The 20,997-nt window shown below is 30.9% G+C and overlaps 1 protein-coding gene across 3 annotated transcripts in view; it reads left to right on the top strand.

Annotated features, from left to right (window-relative positions):
- LOC142324112 (G-protein coupled receptor Mth2-like) overlaps positions 1–20,330 on the top strand; it is a 142,057-nt gene extending 121,727 nt beyond the window's left edge. For all 3 annotated transcript variants that reach the window (XM_075364775.1, XM_075364776.1, XM_075364777.1), the window contains exons 3-5: positions 6,687–6,871; positions 8,553–8,718; positions 15,365–20,330. In XM_075364775.1, coding sequence (XP_075220890.1) covers positions 6,687–6,871; positions 8,553–8,718; positions 15,365–15,734 — 721 coding nt within the window. In that variant the 3' untranslated portion in view covers positions 15,735–20,330. The remainder of the gene's footprint in view (positions 1–6,686; positions 6,872–8,552; positions 8,719–15,364) is intronic.
- The last annotated feature ends 667 nt before the right edge of the window (positions 20,331–20,997 follow it).

Below are 20,997 nucleotides of genomic sequence, written 5' to 3'. Positions count from 1 at the left end.
TGACTAATGTTCACTTTCTTAGGCTAGAAAGAAAGAGTAGCAAACAAAGAGAATAAAACTTTATAAGAAATAACAGTTAATTCTGTATAAGTCTAATTTATTCATTGCAAAATCTGCACAGATTTTCATAGAATAAATAAAAGTATAAAGAGATTCTTAGAACTGTTCCGTAGTAAAGTTCGTATTATACATTGTTTTACTTGCTTCGCCATAACAGAACTTTTATACCGTTATGAAAAGTAACATCAGAGTTAGAGTGATTGAGATAATATTCTGTCTGTCTCTAAACAGACTAAATTTTTTTTAAAAACATTGACTCATAAAATCACACATTCTTACTGTATACCCGAATTATAATCATCATTCCTGAAAAAAAAATCCTTTTTTATCTTACACTAAACGCGCTACAACTACTTACAACTAAATAACGTTCACGTTGGAAAAATAAAACAACTGTAAAAACATCTACATGTTTATTATTACGTAAAAAGTGAAATAAATTCTTCTTCATCCATGAAAACCTTTTACATAAAAATACAAATATTTAGTAAACAATTTCACATACTGATATATAAAGAGCATTATAATAATCTAATGCATAGATGATTTCAATATTTATTTAAATATTTACTTTTCGGGATTTTTTGCCGCAAAATTACTTATTAGTTCGTTAAAATCAACACAATTGGTTACATCACTTTCAATAGATAATATGAATAAGTTTGACAGTTTATTCTGCCACCAAAGTATTTCTTAAATAGTTCTAAATTCTTTTAAGGACATTGAAAGAACGTTCTGCCGATGCATCGGAAGCTGGAATTGTTAGAAATATTGTTAAAATTACCTCAACATTTGGAAATATTGAAGTAAGTCCTCTTTGTATGGTTTCATACATTTCTAATGGGGAATTTAAATGTTAATTTCTGGCCAATTCCAAGAAGCGGGCTAGTTTTTCATTAAAAACGTTCTTATCAATATCACTTGTATATGTTTCCATTAAGTTTTTAAGATATTCGTCATATTCATTTGATGAAGATTCTTTCAAGTTAACATTTCGTAAAACAACAAAATAATTTAAAATATTTTGATAAGATGCAATACGTGTTTGAATTTCCGACGTCAATCGGCGTCGGAAATAATTGCACGTTCTCAGCAACATCTATTTTCGTCATACTGTAATTTTCTTTTAACGTTTCTCCTCTTCTGCGACTCATGGTTCATATTGTTTGTAAAAGAGAAGTATTCGATTTCAATAGTATTAAAGAAACCTTTGTTGTTTCGAATATCTTCGGAAATATAAAGCGATAGTGCTTTTAAAAGATTTACTGCAGTTTGCAAATCACAATTTCTATTTTGCAGACTTTTCCTGGTTGCATTCAATGTCTGCGGTATGGAATTCCATACAAAAAACAAAAGTACGGTTTCAAAGTTCCCGAATTGTTCATGCAGCTTTTCAGCTTCTAACTTTGTTAAGGGGTTTTCATTAGTATCATAAGAAATTGTAAATAAAGTCGCTTTAATTGACAAATAATTTAACTTAACAGCTAAAATTGAATCTGCTCTCGACGACCATCTTGTTGCAGAAATTCGTTTTAGTGTAATATTTCCCTTGATAGTTGCATTCCGCAAACTATCCCACCTCTTTGTTGAAGGCTAGAAAAACACAAATAAATTTTGAATAAAATCAAAAAATTTAAGTGCCTTTGAGCAAACATCTGCTGCAGAATTTCCCACTAAATTTAGGCTATGAGCTGCGCAGGGTACAAAGAATGAACTTTTGCTGTGATTTTTAATTCTGGCTTGCAAACTATTATATACTCCGGACATATTGGCTGCATTTGGAGACTCACCTTTACAATTTTGAATATCTAGTCCATACTCTGATAATTTTGATATGACGATGTTTTCCAAATAGCTAGCATCATGCTTTTTGATTTGAATGAAAGATAAAAATTGTTCCTGTATGTTATTTTCTCTGTCTATATATCTTATAATTGACAATTGATCAGTGTGACTATTATCAGGGGTTGAATCAATAATAAGTGAAAAGTATTTTGCTTGTTTGATTTCATTAAAAATTGTACTTTTTACATTAAAAGTCATTAAATGTATAAATTCATCACAGGTAGTATTGGAAAGATAATTTACTTGTCCTTGGCCACATTTACCATAATTCTCCAAATGAGTTTTCAAAAACTCATTAGAAGTAGTGAGGTATTCTAAGCAGCTTAAAAAATTTCCCGAACTACTATCATGTCCTCGAAAAGCCAATCCCAACGATGATAATAATTTAACAGTTGCAGCTACTCTCATTAAAACATTACGCCAATAATTTGATTGCTTTTCATATGCTTTTAACATTTCGTTGTCAATTCTGCCTTCGTTTTTCAATCGCTTTACATAAACACAGTTAGTTTCTCTTTAGACTTTGGATTCATCGTGTTTTCTTAGAATATCAGTGATATGTTTCCAATCGTTACACTCTATTTTTCTGTTTAGCCTCCGGAACCACCGTAAGGTATTACTTCAGAGGATGATATGTTTGAATCTAAATGAAGTGTATTCTGGTACAGTCTCTGAGATCAACCAGTCCTGAGATGTGTGGTTAATTGAAACCCAACCACCAAAGAACACCAGTATCCACGATCTAGTATTCAAATCCGTATAAAATTAACTGCATTTACTAGGATTAATCTTATAACTCTCGACTTCGAAATCAGCTAATTTGCGATGACGAGTTAACCATCAGACCAACCCGGAGGGCTCCAATCGTTACACCCATCCACTAACCAATTGTTGGACTTAAAATAAAACAGTTTACAAACGAAACAATAAACTGATTTTATGGTTTCCGAAAATATAAGCCACTCTCGTTTTTCCTTTGTTCAGTTAGCCTTGGTTAGGTAAAAATCCAAGTTCTTTAAAGATCGAACGATGAATTTACCATCATTTTGGAAATTTCGACTTAGCTTTTCAATATCGCCAAAATTTTTTGGTTTTTCACGCATAAAGAAGTCATTAAAACCTTCATTTATCGCGTTTGGCCATAATGCAACATCCCTGGGATATGTTTCACATAGTTATCAGTGTAATCACGACTATTACTGTTACTTGTATCTAGAATATAATTTGGATCAGTAGAAATATTAGTATCCAATTGTGATGAGCCTGGGAGATTATTTTCACCTGAAATTTCCCTACAAAGTGAATTGTCATCTACTTGGTCTTCAGTTTTTTTTTCAGAAAACTGCTTAACGTTGTTTGTCCTTTTCTTAGGTCAAGCTCTCTTTCTTTTTGCTTCTTCCTTTTTTGAGCTTCCGATTCATAAATTCTCTTCATGACCCTGTGATATTGATAAATTCAAATAATGTACAATTAGTAATTTATCCTCTTACAGTCTCCGAGATGGCGGTGTGAATTTGGATGCCTGGGAGGCCGGAGATACCGTACTAGGCGATGGCTTTTTTGTAGATCCCTTCATTGGGATCTTAGTAGTTTCCTGCATTGTTGGTGCAGGGGGAGTTTTGTTTGGTGGTGTACTAACTGAAATTGATTTCGGTACAATGTTGTCAGTCTTTCCACCAAAAGTATCCTTTTTCTTACCAGTAGTTAATGCTCCAATAGCAACCAATTTTGTTGTGCCCAAAACCCTGACATTGAAAGCAGCATCTTGGGTTAGGTATATCTGGTCGCACATGGACAGTGAGATAGCTAATTCTTATTCTCTCACGAACAATTGAAGCAGAAAAGGTTAAGATAAGTGAGGATATTGGCACATCAACACCATTCTCCTTTCTCATGATCCTCTGCACGGACGTGACAGATTGTGGTGACAACTCTTCACATATCTCTGATATTTCAATATCAGCCAAGCATGGCAAAAGATGCCGTACCCTAACTTCCTTGCTGGATATTTTAGCATGTTATGTGGCTCCCACAATCAATTCTGCTTTCCCTACATACCTAAGAGCTACAAATTTCTGTCTCTGTTCATCATTATTCACCTCAATCAACAGGGAATTACTCCTGAGCTTTTTTATTGATTTCGGTGAACAACAAGTTATTATGCATTTATTAGTCAAAAAAGGGGAAAACTTAGAGAAAGATTTACCTTCTTCTTTGTATTTCACCAGTAGAAATCTTACATTGGATAACTTAGGCTCTATCACTTTGTCACCCTACACATCATCAGCTGACAATATCGGTTGAAGTCGTTTCAAATCTCCAATTTTGTTGGTTTTTTCAAGTGGACCAACAACCACTGAAAGAGTTTTATTAGGGACTGCCATATGGTTCCCATGAGTACCAGCAATATAAAAGACCACTCCAGGAGAGAGCGCACGTGTACTGGAGCTACATACAACTTTGTTCACCCAGATGTCCAGAGAACAACATTCAAGACCCACTACATAGAACCATCCACTATCATCGGCAAGATAGTTTCCACCTTGGGTTACGGTTGTGTTTCGTAAGGCGTCGCAACACCACCGAGTGTAAATGTAAAATAGTGTAGGATGTTGTTGTGTAATTGTGTAAGGGAATATGTTGTAAATTACGTAGCGTTCTGGGTGTAATGTATGTGTGTAGTGTAAAGTGTTCTGCAGCTCAGTGTGTAGTGGGAAGAAAAGTTGCAGAGGCTAGGCCTGTGGGGACGCCAACCCCCAAAGACTTAAAGAATAAGATTCCCCATCAGGGTGTGAATGATGACAAGTCTGTTGGGCACACTGGTAGTTTTAAGTGTTCCCAAGGCTACATTGCTAACATTTTTGAAAATTTAAATTAGTATCAGCCCAAATTTCATATAAAAAAAATATTTTTTTTTGCTTTGTTCTAACTTCCCTAATTTTCTGTATGTACATCTTTAATTAATTACATCTTGTCTTTCCACTAACACTTTATGCTTTGAAGCACAGAACTTTGATTTAAAGCCCACTTCCAGAAAGTTAAAATTTTCTGGAGGGTGGTTCTTTTCCATTTAAATCCAATTTTTCTTTTAAGGCCAGAAGAAGTTTTGAAATTGGACAACTTTTTGTCGGGCATAGAAATCTTTGATTATATTTCTAATAACAACCTGATCAAAACTATCAATGTCTGCATTACGGTATAAGGACGCTTCCTTTTTTTCCCAGAGATTGTTAATGATTCACATTTACTGGCACAAACTTCTTTTTTTATAGCAGTCACAGTTTTTCATGACACTACTATATTTTGCTGCTCATTTGGTCGCTTTAGTTGGAGGAATCTTCATCCTACTTAATTTTTTCTGTTCCATGCAACAATCTATGATGTGAGCAATTATTTCTCTTTCAGAGCTGAAAATTGTTTTACCTTGTTTTCGAACATTCGATCTTTTCCCATCATAATTATTAAAACTAACAAAAAAAGTTGTATAATTACAATTTTTTAACACTACTGGTACATATTTCTAAAATTAACCATAAATACACAGAATTACAGTCAAAGCACAACACTAGTAATGGAAACACGATAACTACATTACACCCAAATTTAATTTTACAACGAATGACAATCTATTAAGTGGTTAGTACTGCATTTTCCTGACTAACACTTTTAGAACGAGTAATAGCTTCTTATGCACATGCTCACTAAGGCCTTTTCCCCATACTCCATAATCCATGTCACTTCTTGTTGTGGCATATTAGTAGTAGACCCTCAGTGGTGGCCTCAGTGGGGTAAAGTCCTGTAGTGCTAATAGCTATCAACTGAGATAGAACTAAATGCATTTCATCTGGGTAAAAAACTATAACTATTAAACATTTTATTTTCATGTTTCAAAGGTTCCTAATGCTATGTGGAGGTCCATATAAAAAAAATTGTTTAAAAAAAATTTATTGTGCACAATATGTTTTTATTAAGGGGGTGAGCCAACTGTGAAAATTAAACAATATTCAAGTTCATTCATTTTTTAGGCACTAGCCAGGGATCCATTGTTTAGCACAATCAATTTTACAGTTTGCTTGGCTTTACAACATTAATACATTGGTTGTAAGATTATAAATCAACCAAACAGCAAAGAGTGAATGTAGTTTCTGGAACTGGTGGAATGTTGGTGTTAGTGATGAATCTCTGTTATATTTTAAACAAATCAGTTGCAATTCTGTTTATTTAATTGTATAATATATCTTCTACCAAAAAGTTATTAATATCTAAAATTAAAATAAAAAATAATTCATAATTTTTATTAAAATCTTTTTCTGATAATTACAATTTGTGAATGTTGTTACTCAATATATTTTTTTATACTTTAGAACAGTGATTCCCAAACTGTGCACCACAGTGCGCCAGGGAGCTGCGGCCTCTTCACAGGGGCACTGTGAAATATTGTAAAAGCTTCATAATTAATTGAACTGAGGCCTCTTACCCAAGACTTCCAACTGTAAATTTTTTCTTTATGTGGTTAGATTATTAATTTACAAATGTAAATGAGGAAGTAGCAAAATATTAATTTCCTTCTCAGATCATCAAACTGATATAAAATATATTCTAATGTAGCTGTATATGTTTAATTTAATTTCCAGATCTTACGCTAAAACTAATACATGATTTCCTAATATAAGTAATAAGTAAAATATTGCAGACACTGATAAACTATTGTATGTATTGTAATAAATAATGTGGAAATAATGTTTCTTATTATTATAAAAAATAAAATTATAATGTTTCAGTGGATACAGGCATCCAGCAGCAAGTTCAAAAAAAGAAATAGAAAGGAAAAAATTTCGATTGTATTCAATATATTCATGGGGATCACCAACAATAATATTTATAATTCTGGTCATAATGGATATGGAATGGGTTCCAAAAGACTACATACGACCTGAACTGGGTGTTGAAAACTGTTTTTTCAGAAGTAAGTAACATAATGAATGTTGTAGTAAATAGATCTATGAAAATAAATATATGGTAAGAAATGAAAATGCATTTATATATTTTTAAATCTATAACAATTGATTGAAAAAAAAATCATGTTATATTGTACTATAAAACTGAATAAAAAAGTGTACTTATTCATATCATTATTAGAAAACTTATCATTTCTTCAGTTTACTGTTTAGTTAAAATTATACAAACTTATTAAATATTAATGGCAAATCAAATCAAACTGATTATAAAAAAATGCATTTTTTATTATGTAATAATGTTTTTTTTTTCTTTTTAATCATTCTTGGAACAAAAGCTACTGTTTCGTAAGGAAGATCACCCTTGAAATAAATAAATTAGTTTTATTTTGTCATTACAAATCAATAATTATATGTAATTTTCATCAGTAACCATCATGGGCAGCGTATTGCAAGAATTTAAAGGGGATGCAGTTTCATACTGTTGATCAAGCCCTTTCAGACCTTTTGAAAAAGGGTAATCAATATACAAAACTTTCATTATAGTCTAATAACAAAGTCCACTGACTATGGGTATTACTGTCAGAAAATATAACTTTGCTGGGAATTAACATGTGACTGTACTATGTACCAGTTCTTTTAATTCATTTTAGTTAAATTTTTATTGGCTAAATAATGGATTAATCATTTTCATGAATAATTTTATATGTAACCACCTGTAAATTTGCCTGAAGAAGCCATTTAGAGTCCATTAATCTTGCTTTTTATTGGATAGTTAATAAAACAAACCATCATGTAAAGTAATTTATAACATTATTACACGTACAGTAACTTGCAACAATGCTTTATAATAAGTATTCTAATAATTTTTAAAGTAATTTTTTAAATATGGGTATTCATTCTTTTTAAAGAATAATCTGGTAATTCAACTGAATTCATTGCTAGGCACAAGGAAATATGGTTAAACTTTTTAAAAAGATGACAAAACAACTTACTTTCTAAATTCAAGGAGATGTTTTTTTCTGGAAAATCTTTATAGAGCAATTATGCAGCCCTTTAGTAAGTTGGACTAATTGTGCCATGACTGTTAATACCATGACTGTGTCTACCTTGAAGTATTTAAAAAACCACTATTGTTGGTTTGAATAAATCGAATCCCTCAATACTGGTTTTGTGCGTCCATGTCTAACTCTCTTACTGGCATCTCATCATTAATTGCTGTTGCTTGTTAATCACATTTTGAATTTAATCTTGATTCAAATACAAATCAGAAATTTTCAACATTTTAATGATTATGATTGTTATAAAGGTGATATTGATAAAACAGAAGTTTTATCAATATTACCTTTAGTTATAATAATCATTAAAATTAAATTATGACTTTTTAAAAGTTAATTATTCAAATAAATTGTATCATATATAAATTTTGAAACAAAAAGATTTAATTGAACGCTGTTTGATAGAGAAAAATGAAAGAGAGCAAATAATCTGTTAAATTAGTGTCAATTAATTTGTTAAGTTAGTGTTTCTAATTATGCGATTTCACTAAAATTGTATAACATCATTTTCTTAACTTTGTTATTATTTTAATTTAATTTTAAAGATTCATATCAAATTGATTAATATAGAGAAATAATAGTAAAGTAAATTTATTTATAAATGACGATGAATCAATTCTTCTCTTTTTTCCAGCTGATAAAGCAAAACTAGTTTACTTTTATCTACCGCTTGCTTTTATCTTAAGTTCAAATTTAATATTTTTCATGATGACAACAATAAAAATATGTAAGATATCTAAAGAAACTAAAGTATTAAATCATGGTGAAAGTAAACGCCACCAGGAACATGAAAGACAAAGGTAATTCAGAATATAATATCTATCTTGTATATTTATTTTAGATATTTAACATCAATACAGCTTTAATATAAATTGTATTCAGAGTCAAATCAGCTCAAAATCAAATGCAGTAGTTTTTTTTTATGTAAATTATAAAAAATCAAGACCAACTGAGAAACAACTTTTGATCTAAGAATCAAAAGTTGCTTCTCAGTTGGTGAGTTCTGCACGACTAATATTGTATTTGGAAAATACAGTTTCCAAACAAGCAGTATGTATAATGGATTTTTTAACAACAGAAGGGATTACATTAATTGTTTTAAACTACCTATCCCAGACTGTCTTATTACTCGTGATATGCATGGAAAGCATTTTAGGTACAAGAGGCACTGGTCAAAGCTGTTTTGTAAGCATAATGATGTTCACTAAACAGCCATACCCTGTGATGAATAGAGTAAAGAAGTGATTTGTAGGAGTGAATATTGTTTGAATTTTGGTGGGCTTAGCATGCTGATTTGCATAATATGTTAAGTTCTGGAAGTAAGCCACAAAGAATCCACTTTACTCCTCACTTCATGTGGAAATACTAATGTGGCTGACTTCAATACCCAGCTTGTTGTATTTAGTGATTTATGGCTGAAAAAACTGTATAAACAGATACAGATACAGATCTATATCTCAGGTTTACATATATCTCATTTACTCATATTGAATACAATTTTTTTTTTTTGTCTTCAGTCATTTGACTGGTTTGATGCAGCTCTCCAAGATTCCCTATCTACTGCTAGTCGTTTCATTTCGGTATACTCCCTACATCCTACATCCCTAACAATTTGTTTTACATATTCCAAACGTTGCCTGCCTACACAATTTTTTCCTTCTATCTGTCCCTCCAATATTAAAGCGACTATTCCAGGATGCCTTAATATGTGGCCTATAAGTCTGTCTCTTCTTTTAGCTATATTTTTCCAAATGCTTCTTTCTCCATCTATTTTGCCGCAACACCTCTTCATTTGTCACTTTATCCACCCATTTGATTTTTAACATTCTTCTATAGCACCGCATTTCAAAAGCTTCTAATCTTTTCTTTTCAGATACTCCAATCATCCAAGTTTCACTTCCATATAAAGCGACACTCCAAACATATGCTTTCAAAAATCTTTTCCTGACATTTAAATTAATTTTTGATGTAAACAAATTATATGTCTGACTGAAGTCTTGTTTTGCCTGTGCTATTCGGCATTTTATATCGCTCCTGCTTCGTCCATCTTTAGTAATTCTACTTCCCAAATAACAAAATTCTTCTACCTCCATAATCTTATTAAATTGTTCTTTAACATCATTAACTGCTAGTTCCATATAAAGATTAAAAAGTAACGGAGATAGGGAATATCCTTGTTGGACTCCCTTTCTTATTACGGCTTCTTTCTTATGTACTTCAATTATTACTGTTGCTGTTTGGTTCCTGTACATGTTAGCAATTGTTCTTCTATCTCTGTATTTGAACCCTAATTTTTTTAAAATGCTGAACATTTTATTCCAGTCTACGTTATCGCATGCCTTTTCTAGGTCTATAAATGCCAAGTATGTTGGTTTGTTTTTCTTTAATCTTCCTTCTACTATTAATCTGAGGCCTAAAATTGCTTCCCTTGACCCTATACTTTTCCTGAAACCAAATTGGTCTTCTCCTAACACTTCTTCCACTCTCCCCTCAATTCTTCTGTATAGAATTCTAGTTAAGATTTTTGACGTATGACTAGTTAAGCTAATTGTTCTGTATTCTTCACATTTATCCACTCCTGCTTTCTTTGGTATCATGACTATTAACTTTTTTTGAAGTCTGACGGAACTTCCCCTTTTCCATAAATATTACACACCTGCACTGCACAGTAATTCTACAGGTATTCCGTCTCTTCCAGGAGCCTTTCTGCCATTCATCTCTTTTAATGCTCACTTAAATTCAGATCTTGGTATTGTTTCTCCCATTTCATCCTCTTCTTCCTCTATAACACCATTTTCTTAAACTAATTGTTCTGTATTCTTCACATTTATCTGCCCCTGCTTTCTTTGTATCATGACTATAACACTTTTTTTGAAGTCTGACGGAAATTCCCTTTTTTCATAAATATTTCACACCAGTTTGTATAATCTATCAATCGCTTCCTCACCTGCACTGCAAAGTAATTCTACAGGTATTCCGTCTATTCCAGGAGCCTTTCTGCCATTTAAATCTTTTAATGCTCTCTTAAATTCAGATCTCAGTATTGTTTCTCCCATTTCATCCTCCTCAACTTCCTCTTCTTCCTCTATAACACCATTTTCTAATTCATTTCCACCATATAACTCTTCAATATATTCCACCCATCTATCGACTTTACCTTTCGTATTATATATTGGTGTACCATCTTTGTTTAACACATTATTAGATTTTAATTTATGTACCCCAAAATTTTCCTTAACTTTCCTGTATGCTCCGTCTATTTTACCAATGTTCATTTCTCTTTCCACTTCTGACACATTTCTTTAATCCACTCTTCTTTCGCCAGTTTGCACTTCCTGTTTATAGCATTTCTTAATTGCTGATAGTTCCTTTTACTTTCTTCATCACTAGCATTCTTATATTTTCTACGTTCATCCATCAGCTGCAATATGTCGTCTGAAACCCAATGTTTTCTACCAGTTCTCTTTAATCCACTTAAGTTTGCTTCTGCTGATTTAAGAATTTCCTTTTTAACATTCTCCCATTCTTCTTCTACATTTTCTACCTTATCTTTTTTACTCAGACCTCTTGCGATGTCCTCCTCAAAAATCTTCTTTACCTCCTCTTCCTCAAGCTTCTCTAAATTCTACCGATTCATCTGACACCTTTTCTTCAGGTTTTTAAACCCCAATCTACATTTCATTATCACCAAATTATGGTCGCTATCAATGTCTGCTCCAGGGTAAGTTTTGCAGTCAATGAGTTGATTTCTAAATCTTTGCTTAACCATGATATAATCTATCTGATACCTTGCAGTATCGCCTGGCTTTTTCCAAGTGTATATTCTTCTATTATGATTTTTAAATTGGGTGTTGGGAATTACTAAATTATACTTCATGCAAAACTCTATAAGTCGGTCCGCTCTTTCATTCCTTTTGCCCAGCCCGTATTCACCCACTATATTTCCTTCCTTGCCTTTTCCAATGCTTGCATTCCAATCTCCAACTATTATTAAATTTTCATCTCCTTTTACGTGTTTAATTGCTTCATCAATCTCTTTGTATACACACTCTACCTCATCATCATCATGGGCGCTTGTAGGCATATAGACGTTAACAATCGTTGTCAGTTTAGGTTTTGATTGAATACAAAGAGAGTCAGAACTTAAATCAAACTCTAAACCTATAACTAGTAAGAAGAAATTTTTAATATAGTAAAAAATTTTCCAGTTAAAAACTGGTTTACCATTTTTTATAAACAAATTTTTATTATCACAGAAACTACTAATAAATTATAATAATTTCTCCAAGAACTTTGGCCCTAGATTGGATGGCTTGCATTTAAAATAGCTGCAAACAAGGAAAAAATGATTGAGGATTAATTACTGACCTCCATGGTAGAATGATTAGCTTGCTGCTAGGACTTGAATTAGCTTTTCAAGTCCTAGTTCAAATTCCAGTCAGGCATGGCATTTGACACATGTTACAAAATTCCATATACCACAGTCCCATGCTAAGCTTATGCGCTGAATTAATCCTAACAAAAAAAAAAAAAAAAAAACAATAAATTATTGGATCACTACACAAAGATCACATTTACGTTTCCACATTTTCTTTTTCCTATAATCTATTCAATGACTTTTTTTGTAGCCAAAAAACCTTTTTTTAAGTTGTTTACTTAATGATCCCAAAAACAGTATGAAGCACATGTTAGCACTAATTTCATACCAACACAAAAATTTAAAAGCAAAATTAGGCATATTTTTATCAAACAGAAGTGATCTTTAATTCCTACCAGACTTACTGCAGGACACATGAGAGTTCATATCAGAAAAGTTATCTGGCTAAAAAGTCATGAAAAATTCATTCTGCCTGAAGATATTTGCTATCTATCAATTCTTCTAATTGTGACAGATAATGTGCTGTTCCTTGTTGTATAAATACGGTCTCACTGCATATTTAGAAGTAGCTGAAGGTGCCTATTATTCAATTCTGCAAATGTTAAATTTTTAATCAAATGAATACCCTATCTAACTATTCCGGAATTGTTAATAAAACTAATTTTTGCTTCCTTTCCTAAAGATTTCGTTAGTAACAAGTATGACAAATTTTAGCTTTTTGGTTGTTTTGAGAGATTGAGGAATTAATCACAGGTGATTAAATTAGAATTTTCCCATTTATGTAATAAATTTAATAGCTCAATAGTGCACTGCTGCCAGGTTAAATATTTCCAGTATAGTCGTATAATAAACTACTGCAGTACTTCTTTATCAAATTTCAAACTCTGAAGAATTGACTGAAAGGAATCCTAAAATAAGTTTTTGTAGAATTTTTTCTAGTAACTGTGCGTATTTTAAGTTTTGATGTATTCTCTACTGAAGATTGAATTGTAAAACATATGACCACTATGAAGTTAATCTTCAACTTTTCAGGGTATATTTAAAGGGAGAACTGGAGATTTGTTTTCACAGAATGTTGGTTATCATCAGTTATTTGTTCTATATTTAAAATAACTGTCACTAGAGTTATAGAAGGAATGTAGTTATCAGGAAATACAATATTATAGTCTCATTTAACTCTTTTAAAGGAAATAAGTTGCCAATCTCTGTAGCAGAGTGGTAGTAGTATCTCAGCCTTTCATCCAAGGTCCAAGATTTGATTCCTGGTCTGGAATTTTTGCATACATTACAAAATTCCATTTCCATATTCCTTTGTACAAGCTCCAAAAAAAGCTTCTGTGGTGACTAATTCATTGAGCAAAAAATTAATCCAAAAAATTATAGTATTACTTTTTAATTAGAGATAGATACACTGGTTTGGGTAATTTGATTTTACTCTTCTTTTCATACTCCTTCATAAAGTTAGCTTACAACCTAAGGGAAATAATCCTACTAGTTTTAAGTTTCCAGGCTTCCAGTTAAACAACCCCTTTTCAACTTCTATTAATTTTAATACATTAGTGGTTGTTCTTCATTGCAATTTTCGCTTATTTTTTCTTTTCTACAGAATAAGGTGTAACTGCATCAAATTTCAAATTTTTAGCTAAATTTCAAATCTTAATATAAAAACAAGTAATATGAATAAATTAGTCATAGTGTCCCTATTTATGTCTATAGATTATATAGAATTTCCCAAAAGTTCCTGGGGAATTTCAAAGCCAATAACCTATTTAAGAATCTTAATTTACATAAATGATTTGTACAGAAAGTTAGTATAATTTATGGAGACAAGAATCTTATCTTTGTTTGAATATTTGTATAAACGAATGCCTACTATTTTCAGTCTCATGAATATCTTCATTTAAAAGCCTGATTTCAGCTCAAATCCTCTCTTTTAGCTGTTCTCAGGTTCTGGGTTTATTGATGTAAGCCCTATTATTGAGGCAACCCCACAGGAAAAGGTTGGGGCTGTCACAATCAGGTTCCGTGGTGAATATGGAATTTCCAAACCTCTCGAAATGATTCATTCATTAAATATCTTAATTAAGAGCTTCATTGTTAGCCTGGCCACATGAGATGTGGGCCACATCTCATCTCAGTAGGATGGGGCCCATCCTACTGGAATAAAATCTCTAGTATATTTTGTAACACAGGACATAAAAAATTTTGGAGCATGGCTTTATACCATTCACCAATAACAGTTACAGGATTTCCACCTTCATCTTCAAGAAAAGTAAGAACTGATAATGTGCTGTAAAGTAAAAATCTGCAGTTCTGTTTATTTATGAACCCATTCAGATAGAGGTAAGCCTCATCAGTCATGATTAATTGGATGAGAAAATTTCTTTCTTCTCTATAAACAGCATGTTGAAGCTGTTCTTGGTAATCTACTGGTTGCAAGTGATGGACAAGCTAATTTTATAGACAAACACACACAAATGCCTCAGAATATGGTGAAGACTTGACTCGGAAAATCTCAGCTGAGCAGAATGCCATCTGACTGATATTCCTGCATCTTCTTCCATGCTGGTCTCCATATGTTAAATATTCTGCTCTGTAGTGGCAGAATGTTGTCTACCTGTTCGAGACAAGTCTATTAAAGACTCCTGTTAATCCCCACCATGTAATCAGATTGCACAGTCATCTCAGAGGGCGCATTTCTTATAATGAAACATCTGCAATAGGCTCTTCGAGTCACAGTAGTTGGTCACGGGTTTTCAAAATAAGTTCCACAATGATGACTCTTTGTTCAATGCTGAATCACTCCATATCAAAACTTATTAATTTTTAAAATCACCTAGGAACTTTTGGAACAATCTATATAAACTTTGAAAATAAAAATAGTATTAGATTATAAAAAAAATATATTTAAGTGCAATATCTCTTTTAATTGTTTTTTTTTTCTTTTAAGTGTAATTGTCTTTTAAGAGAAATTAATGAACTTTTTCTTTAATCCTTTTTGCTTTGATCTGATCATAGTTTGATGATATAAAAAAATACATTTTTGATCACTTCTATTTTTTTTTCAGGTTTCTTCTATACGTTAAACTATTCATTGTAATGGGAATGAATTGGATTACTGAACTTATGTCATTTTTTTATCCTGATCTTAAAAATCTATGGTATATAACAGATGCAAGTAACACATTACAAGGTGTTCTAATTTTTGTTATATTTGTTTGGAAAAGAAGAATACTTCGTTTATTAAAATTAAGGTTTTGTCCCAATATGAAATTTCTACCGAATACTGGCTTGTCAAGAACCAAAAGTCAATCAACAAGATCATCTAACATGATGACTCATCAAACATCAATTACATCCACAATGTCGGAAAATGTACGAATGAAATCTATATCATCCCAATCATCAATGCTGAGTATAAATAAATCACCAATGTAAATAAAAAAAATTGGAGTTCAGCTTTAATGGATTTAAATTTATTAAAATCTTATAAGTTTTAAGATTTATTACACAGTAAATGCTCATTATTTGTGGAATTACTATTCACTATTTTGAATATTTGCATTTAATGTCTGTTGCTTTACAAAAATAGAGTATAACCAATTAAAATTATGTTAACCACATTTTTTCTATTTTAGGTAATTAAATTAAATAATTAATGACTATAATATATTTGGTCATTCTTTTTCCTTTGTAATTTAAATGTTCATAGACACTAGGGGACTGTATTATACATCTATTTTTTGATACTGTAATGGATATGTATGTTGGAGAAAATGATAATTTAAGTAGAAAGGAGAAAGAGCTCAAATGGTATTTGCTGCACAATTTCAAAGTTTTATGATTTCACCATAATGAATAATTTTATATTATATGGCTCACTGAACATGATAATGCAAGAGCTGAAAGAAAAAGATTTGAAATGCAAGTGATACAAAATACAATGAAGATAGAGATGATGAATGTAAACCCAATTTTATAATACGTTAATTAAATCAGACTTTTTTTAGCAGGACAGTTGTCTGCTACAATTTCTGAGCTAGATTAATCAGGAAAAGAAGCTGAAAATAAAGATGAGACTTTTAAAGTGAACAGCTAAATATGATAAAATGTACTTGAGAAATAGAAAAACCAGCAGTGTACAAGTACAAATTATTATTTTTTCCAAGCAATGAAAAGCAGATGGTATGGATTTCATATATTTTTACATTTAGTGTAGGCATAAATAAGCTTTTCAGTTTTGTTACTGACAACAAAAAATAAATAAATCTAAGTTAATGTTACCATTAGTGATAAAACATTAGAGGTAGTACCTCATAAATAATATCAAAGAAGATGTTTCCATTAGATTTTTTTTTAGCTAGGGTAAATAAAAAAATTGATCATGAATAGTTTATTTTAGTAGTGGTAGGTAGAAAATTGTTTATAGATAAGCAGTGAAAATAAATTAAGAGAATATAATTAATATATGAGTTTAGTGTTTTGTAGGTAAAGCTGAAAGTAGCTGAAAATAGAAACTTGTAAAATACATTCATATTTAATATTATATAATACCTAAAACATGCTAGTTCTGTTTTACTATTTAGTTAAGATACAGTGAGACAATCTCTGTCAACTTCTGTGGCAGAGTGACATAAAATTCAGTTAACATCAAGAAACTCTGATGCCCACAGTGGGATGATTACCGCCTCGCTTGCTCGGGGATTACCGGACTGCTCAGCATGGAGAACATCATCACCACCATGTTCCAGAGCCCCAAGAGTTTTGATACCATTGCAGGGTTCGTAGTGAGGGTTCTTCAGGAGAAGGATCAGGGGGCTCGGGGATGAGGGACAGCCATCTACGAAGCTGCCATTCACACGTGTGTGTTAGCGATAAGGCACGGGGACTCTTGCACTCCCGAGCGAAAAAGACCGAGTTCCGGCGGGAATGCCCTAATCAGGGTGGCCCCGTTAGAGGCATTGGCATAAAGACCAAGTCCTGGTTCCCAGAGTGGGGACCCAGGGACTGCATAGCCAGGCCTGGTGGATCCTACTCTGGGGGTTTGAGGCAGGTGCAAAGTGAGATCCAACTGGTGGGCCGAGAATTAGAGGCCTGTTAAAGTAAAGGACACTCCCCTAGACTGTGTAATACTTAACTGCAAGATGCGGCCTGGGGAAGAAGAAAAAAAAATCAAGAAACTATAATTGAACATCACCTTTTTGGAGTAAATAAATAAATAGGTTCAAGTAAATCAAAATATAACCCTCTTTTTTACATGACATAAGCTCTCTCTATTTTTACAATAAATTGAAAAAAAACACAAGTAGGTATTATTGTAATTTTCACTTGTAAATAGAATTTTTTTTTAAATTATTGATTACTATAATAGGTAGAAACTGTTAATGGAATGTCAAGAATTTCAAGTAGTTAAAATTTGTGTTGAGTAACATCTTTAAACCTTCTATTGGTTGTATAGATCATTGAATAAATTCAGATTTGCTTATAAAATTTTGTTATATTTCAAGTACCCTAGTGGTATTTGAAACTAAAAATGTTAACCCTTTTATAAAATAATACAAATTAATGAAAGATGAATATGTCCAATATCAGCAAAGAAATTAAATTATGATAAATCTGTAGATTTTTCTTGAACGCTACAGTTGCATGATGTATTACAAAACTATGTTTCAGTAAAGATTAATATTAAAATTAAAGGAAAGTATTATTTTTGATTTGCTAGCATCTTTGTTAAATATGCTTATATATGAATATTTTTTAATATTGTTTAAGATAATGTGTCATAATGCATGATCAATAAAACAAATTTTCAAAAAACAATAGAAAGGGTAATTAGAAAATTCTCCACAATCTGTAAGATTACAAACTAAATAAAACATTATCCTATTGAGTAATAAATGTTAACTTAAAAAAAATACATTTAAATGAAATCATATTCTTAATTTTAAAATTGGTATAGTTAATTAAACATAATACTTTAAGGTAAAAATATATTTATTTATTATATTACAATGTTGTGAATAAATGAGTTATCTACAGTTTAAAAAAATATATATATTTTTTAATATGATTAAAATATAATTTTTTTTTAAAAACATAACTGAATTGGTTCTATCAAATCCCAGACTTAGAAAATCAAAAATGGAACTTTTAGTTGCAATTACAATATTTCTACTACAAATGAACAAACTATTTTCCAAGATAATACTTCCATTCAGCTGTTTTATTGTTTTGATAGATTCAATGTTTACATTTCTATTAATATTTAATTCAATAATAAAATAAAAATATTAACTTAGAAAGATATATTTAGTTCTAATGAATGTTTTAGCATCATTCAGTGATGAATTTACAATACTTAGTAAATTTATAAAATAGTTATTCAGTAAAAATTTATGATTTTTATAAATAGAACTTTTCTCTTTGAAGTAAGACTTAATTGTGTTGTCAATTTCCTAAATACTAATTGATTGTGATTGAAAATTAGTTATAAAAGGTGGAAGGAATTAAGATGTACATTAAATAAGTTTGTATATGAGTACACGAAAGGATTTTGGTGATGGTTTAGCCAACCAAATGTGAAACCTGTATATAAAACTGTTCACAGATAATTTATAAGTTTAGCTGTTTATAAGTAAATCAAGTTTAATTAATTCATGCGGAATTTGTCAGCAGGAGTTCCCTACAGCTCTACAGAGGACTATAAACCAACAATGTTTTTTTATAGCAAGTCCTTTGGGATGACTTTCATTTAACTATCCTGAGTTTAACCTTTATACAAAACCTACTTACCTCTGTGGTAGAGCAGTAGCATCTTTGTCTTTCATCTAGAAGATTCTGGCTTAAAATTGCAGTCATATTTTCCATCTTTTAAGCTTTATTTTTTTATTTTATAGGTAATTTTATACTTACATTTTAAGTTAAGTTTATTTTGTCACTTGACAGTCAATTTTTACATTTCTGGTAAAACATAAATAAAATTAATGCTCTATGAAAATATTTTCTAAAAAGAAATTTGAAAAACAAAAAAATAAGGTCCTCTAAACTGATCGAATGATTTACTTTATTTTGATTGTGGATACTGAGGAAGATATGATAGTTAAAATGATTGGTGAAGAGAATGATAGTCTTGCCAGAAATAAAACCAGAGACCAGCTGATGTAGAAAATTCAGCCTCTAAAGCCTCTAAAGTTGATATACTGAAGTATATCAACTGGCTGGCTAATACACATATCATGTTAGTGGAAACATTTTAAGTAACTTTAAATTAAATTATTAATATCTTTATTAATTTTTATTAAAATCTTTATTATATATCGTCCACGTGAATTATTTTATTTTTACAACTAACTTAGATGAATGATGCTGTAATATTTAAATCCTCTGTTCAATCACTTTTATTTTCCATTTCATCAAAAGATGAATTTGAAACAGTTTTGATTTTGGTTTTTTTATACTATATGTTATCTTGTTTTTATTTTTTTATTTCTTCAAAACATTGTATACTTACTGCCACTTGAAATACTGGGATAGATCATTTGATATATAGTTCATAAAACTGTTCTAGATTGATGAGGTATGTTATGCAAACAAGCCAACAAACCTTGCTGGCACAATATCTTCTGCTTGTCATAGTCTTATAAAAATTAATCAATAAATATTTACATATTTTATTTATATTCTTTTTATTAATAATTATTAAATATATTGTAAATAATAAAAGTAAATTAATCTATTTGATCACGTGCCATATGAAACATTATTTTGTAATGACAGAGGTTAGATTTTGTATTAACGTTACTTTTTTTCATTTGTTTATATTTTATTTATAATATTAGGTTTAAGAAAATTATTATTATTGACAAAACAAAAGTACCTTTGTAATTTTAATAATTTTACCATGTTTATTGTCTTTTAAGATAAGATATTTCATTGAAATATAAATATAAGTATATTACAACAGCTTATGCAGATAAAATACTGCACTATTCTATGTAATAAATAAATGATTAAAAAGTATAAATAAATAAATAAGTAGTGTTTTTATTACAATACAAATACCTTTATACCACATCCCAAGCTCAACCTAATTTGTTGCATAAAATCTCCAAAAAACAAATTAAGTAAAGTTTTTCTTTACTCATTGGCAGTCCAATTTCATCATTCATTAACCTTTTTCTTTTTGTATATTATTTGCCAGTTATATAATTCATGTGAAATTAAAAAAAATTACAAATATTTATTATAAATATTAAATATTTACACTATTATAGATATATTCTCTCTCTATGAATCATGAGACCTTGCCGTTGGTGAGGGAGCTTGAGTGCTCAGTGATACAGAGTAGCTGAACCAAAGGTAAAACCATATCGAAGAGGTATCTGTTGAGAGCCAGATTAAGGAATGATTCCTGAGAGAGGGCAGCAGCTCTTTCAGTAGTTGTTATGGGCATAGGTCAGGGCGACTAAAATGGCCATATCAACATCACTCAGTCCTCTGAGTACTGCACAGCTGAAAGCAATGGAAAACTACAGTTGCTTTTTTTCAAAGAAAATGTAGCTCTCTGCATTTTCATATAGCAATGATGGAGGTGCCTTCCTTGGTAAATGGTAAAATATTCCGGAGGTAAACTAGTCCCCCATTCGGACCTCTGGCTGGGGACTACTAAGGAAGGGGTCACCAGAAAATTAAAAAATAACAT

The sequence above is a fragment of the Lycorma delicatula genome, chromosome 4 (genome assembly GCF_047948215.1).
Source record: "Lycorma delicatula isolate Av1 chromosome 4, ASM4794821v1, whole genome shotgun sequence".
Lineage (NCBI taxonomy): Eukaryota > Metazoa > Arthropoda > Insecta > Hemiptera > Fulgoridae > Lycorma > Lycorma delicatula.
Note: the sequence above shows the minus strand (reverse complement) of the source record. Positions and strands in the feature narration are given on the sequence as shown.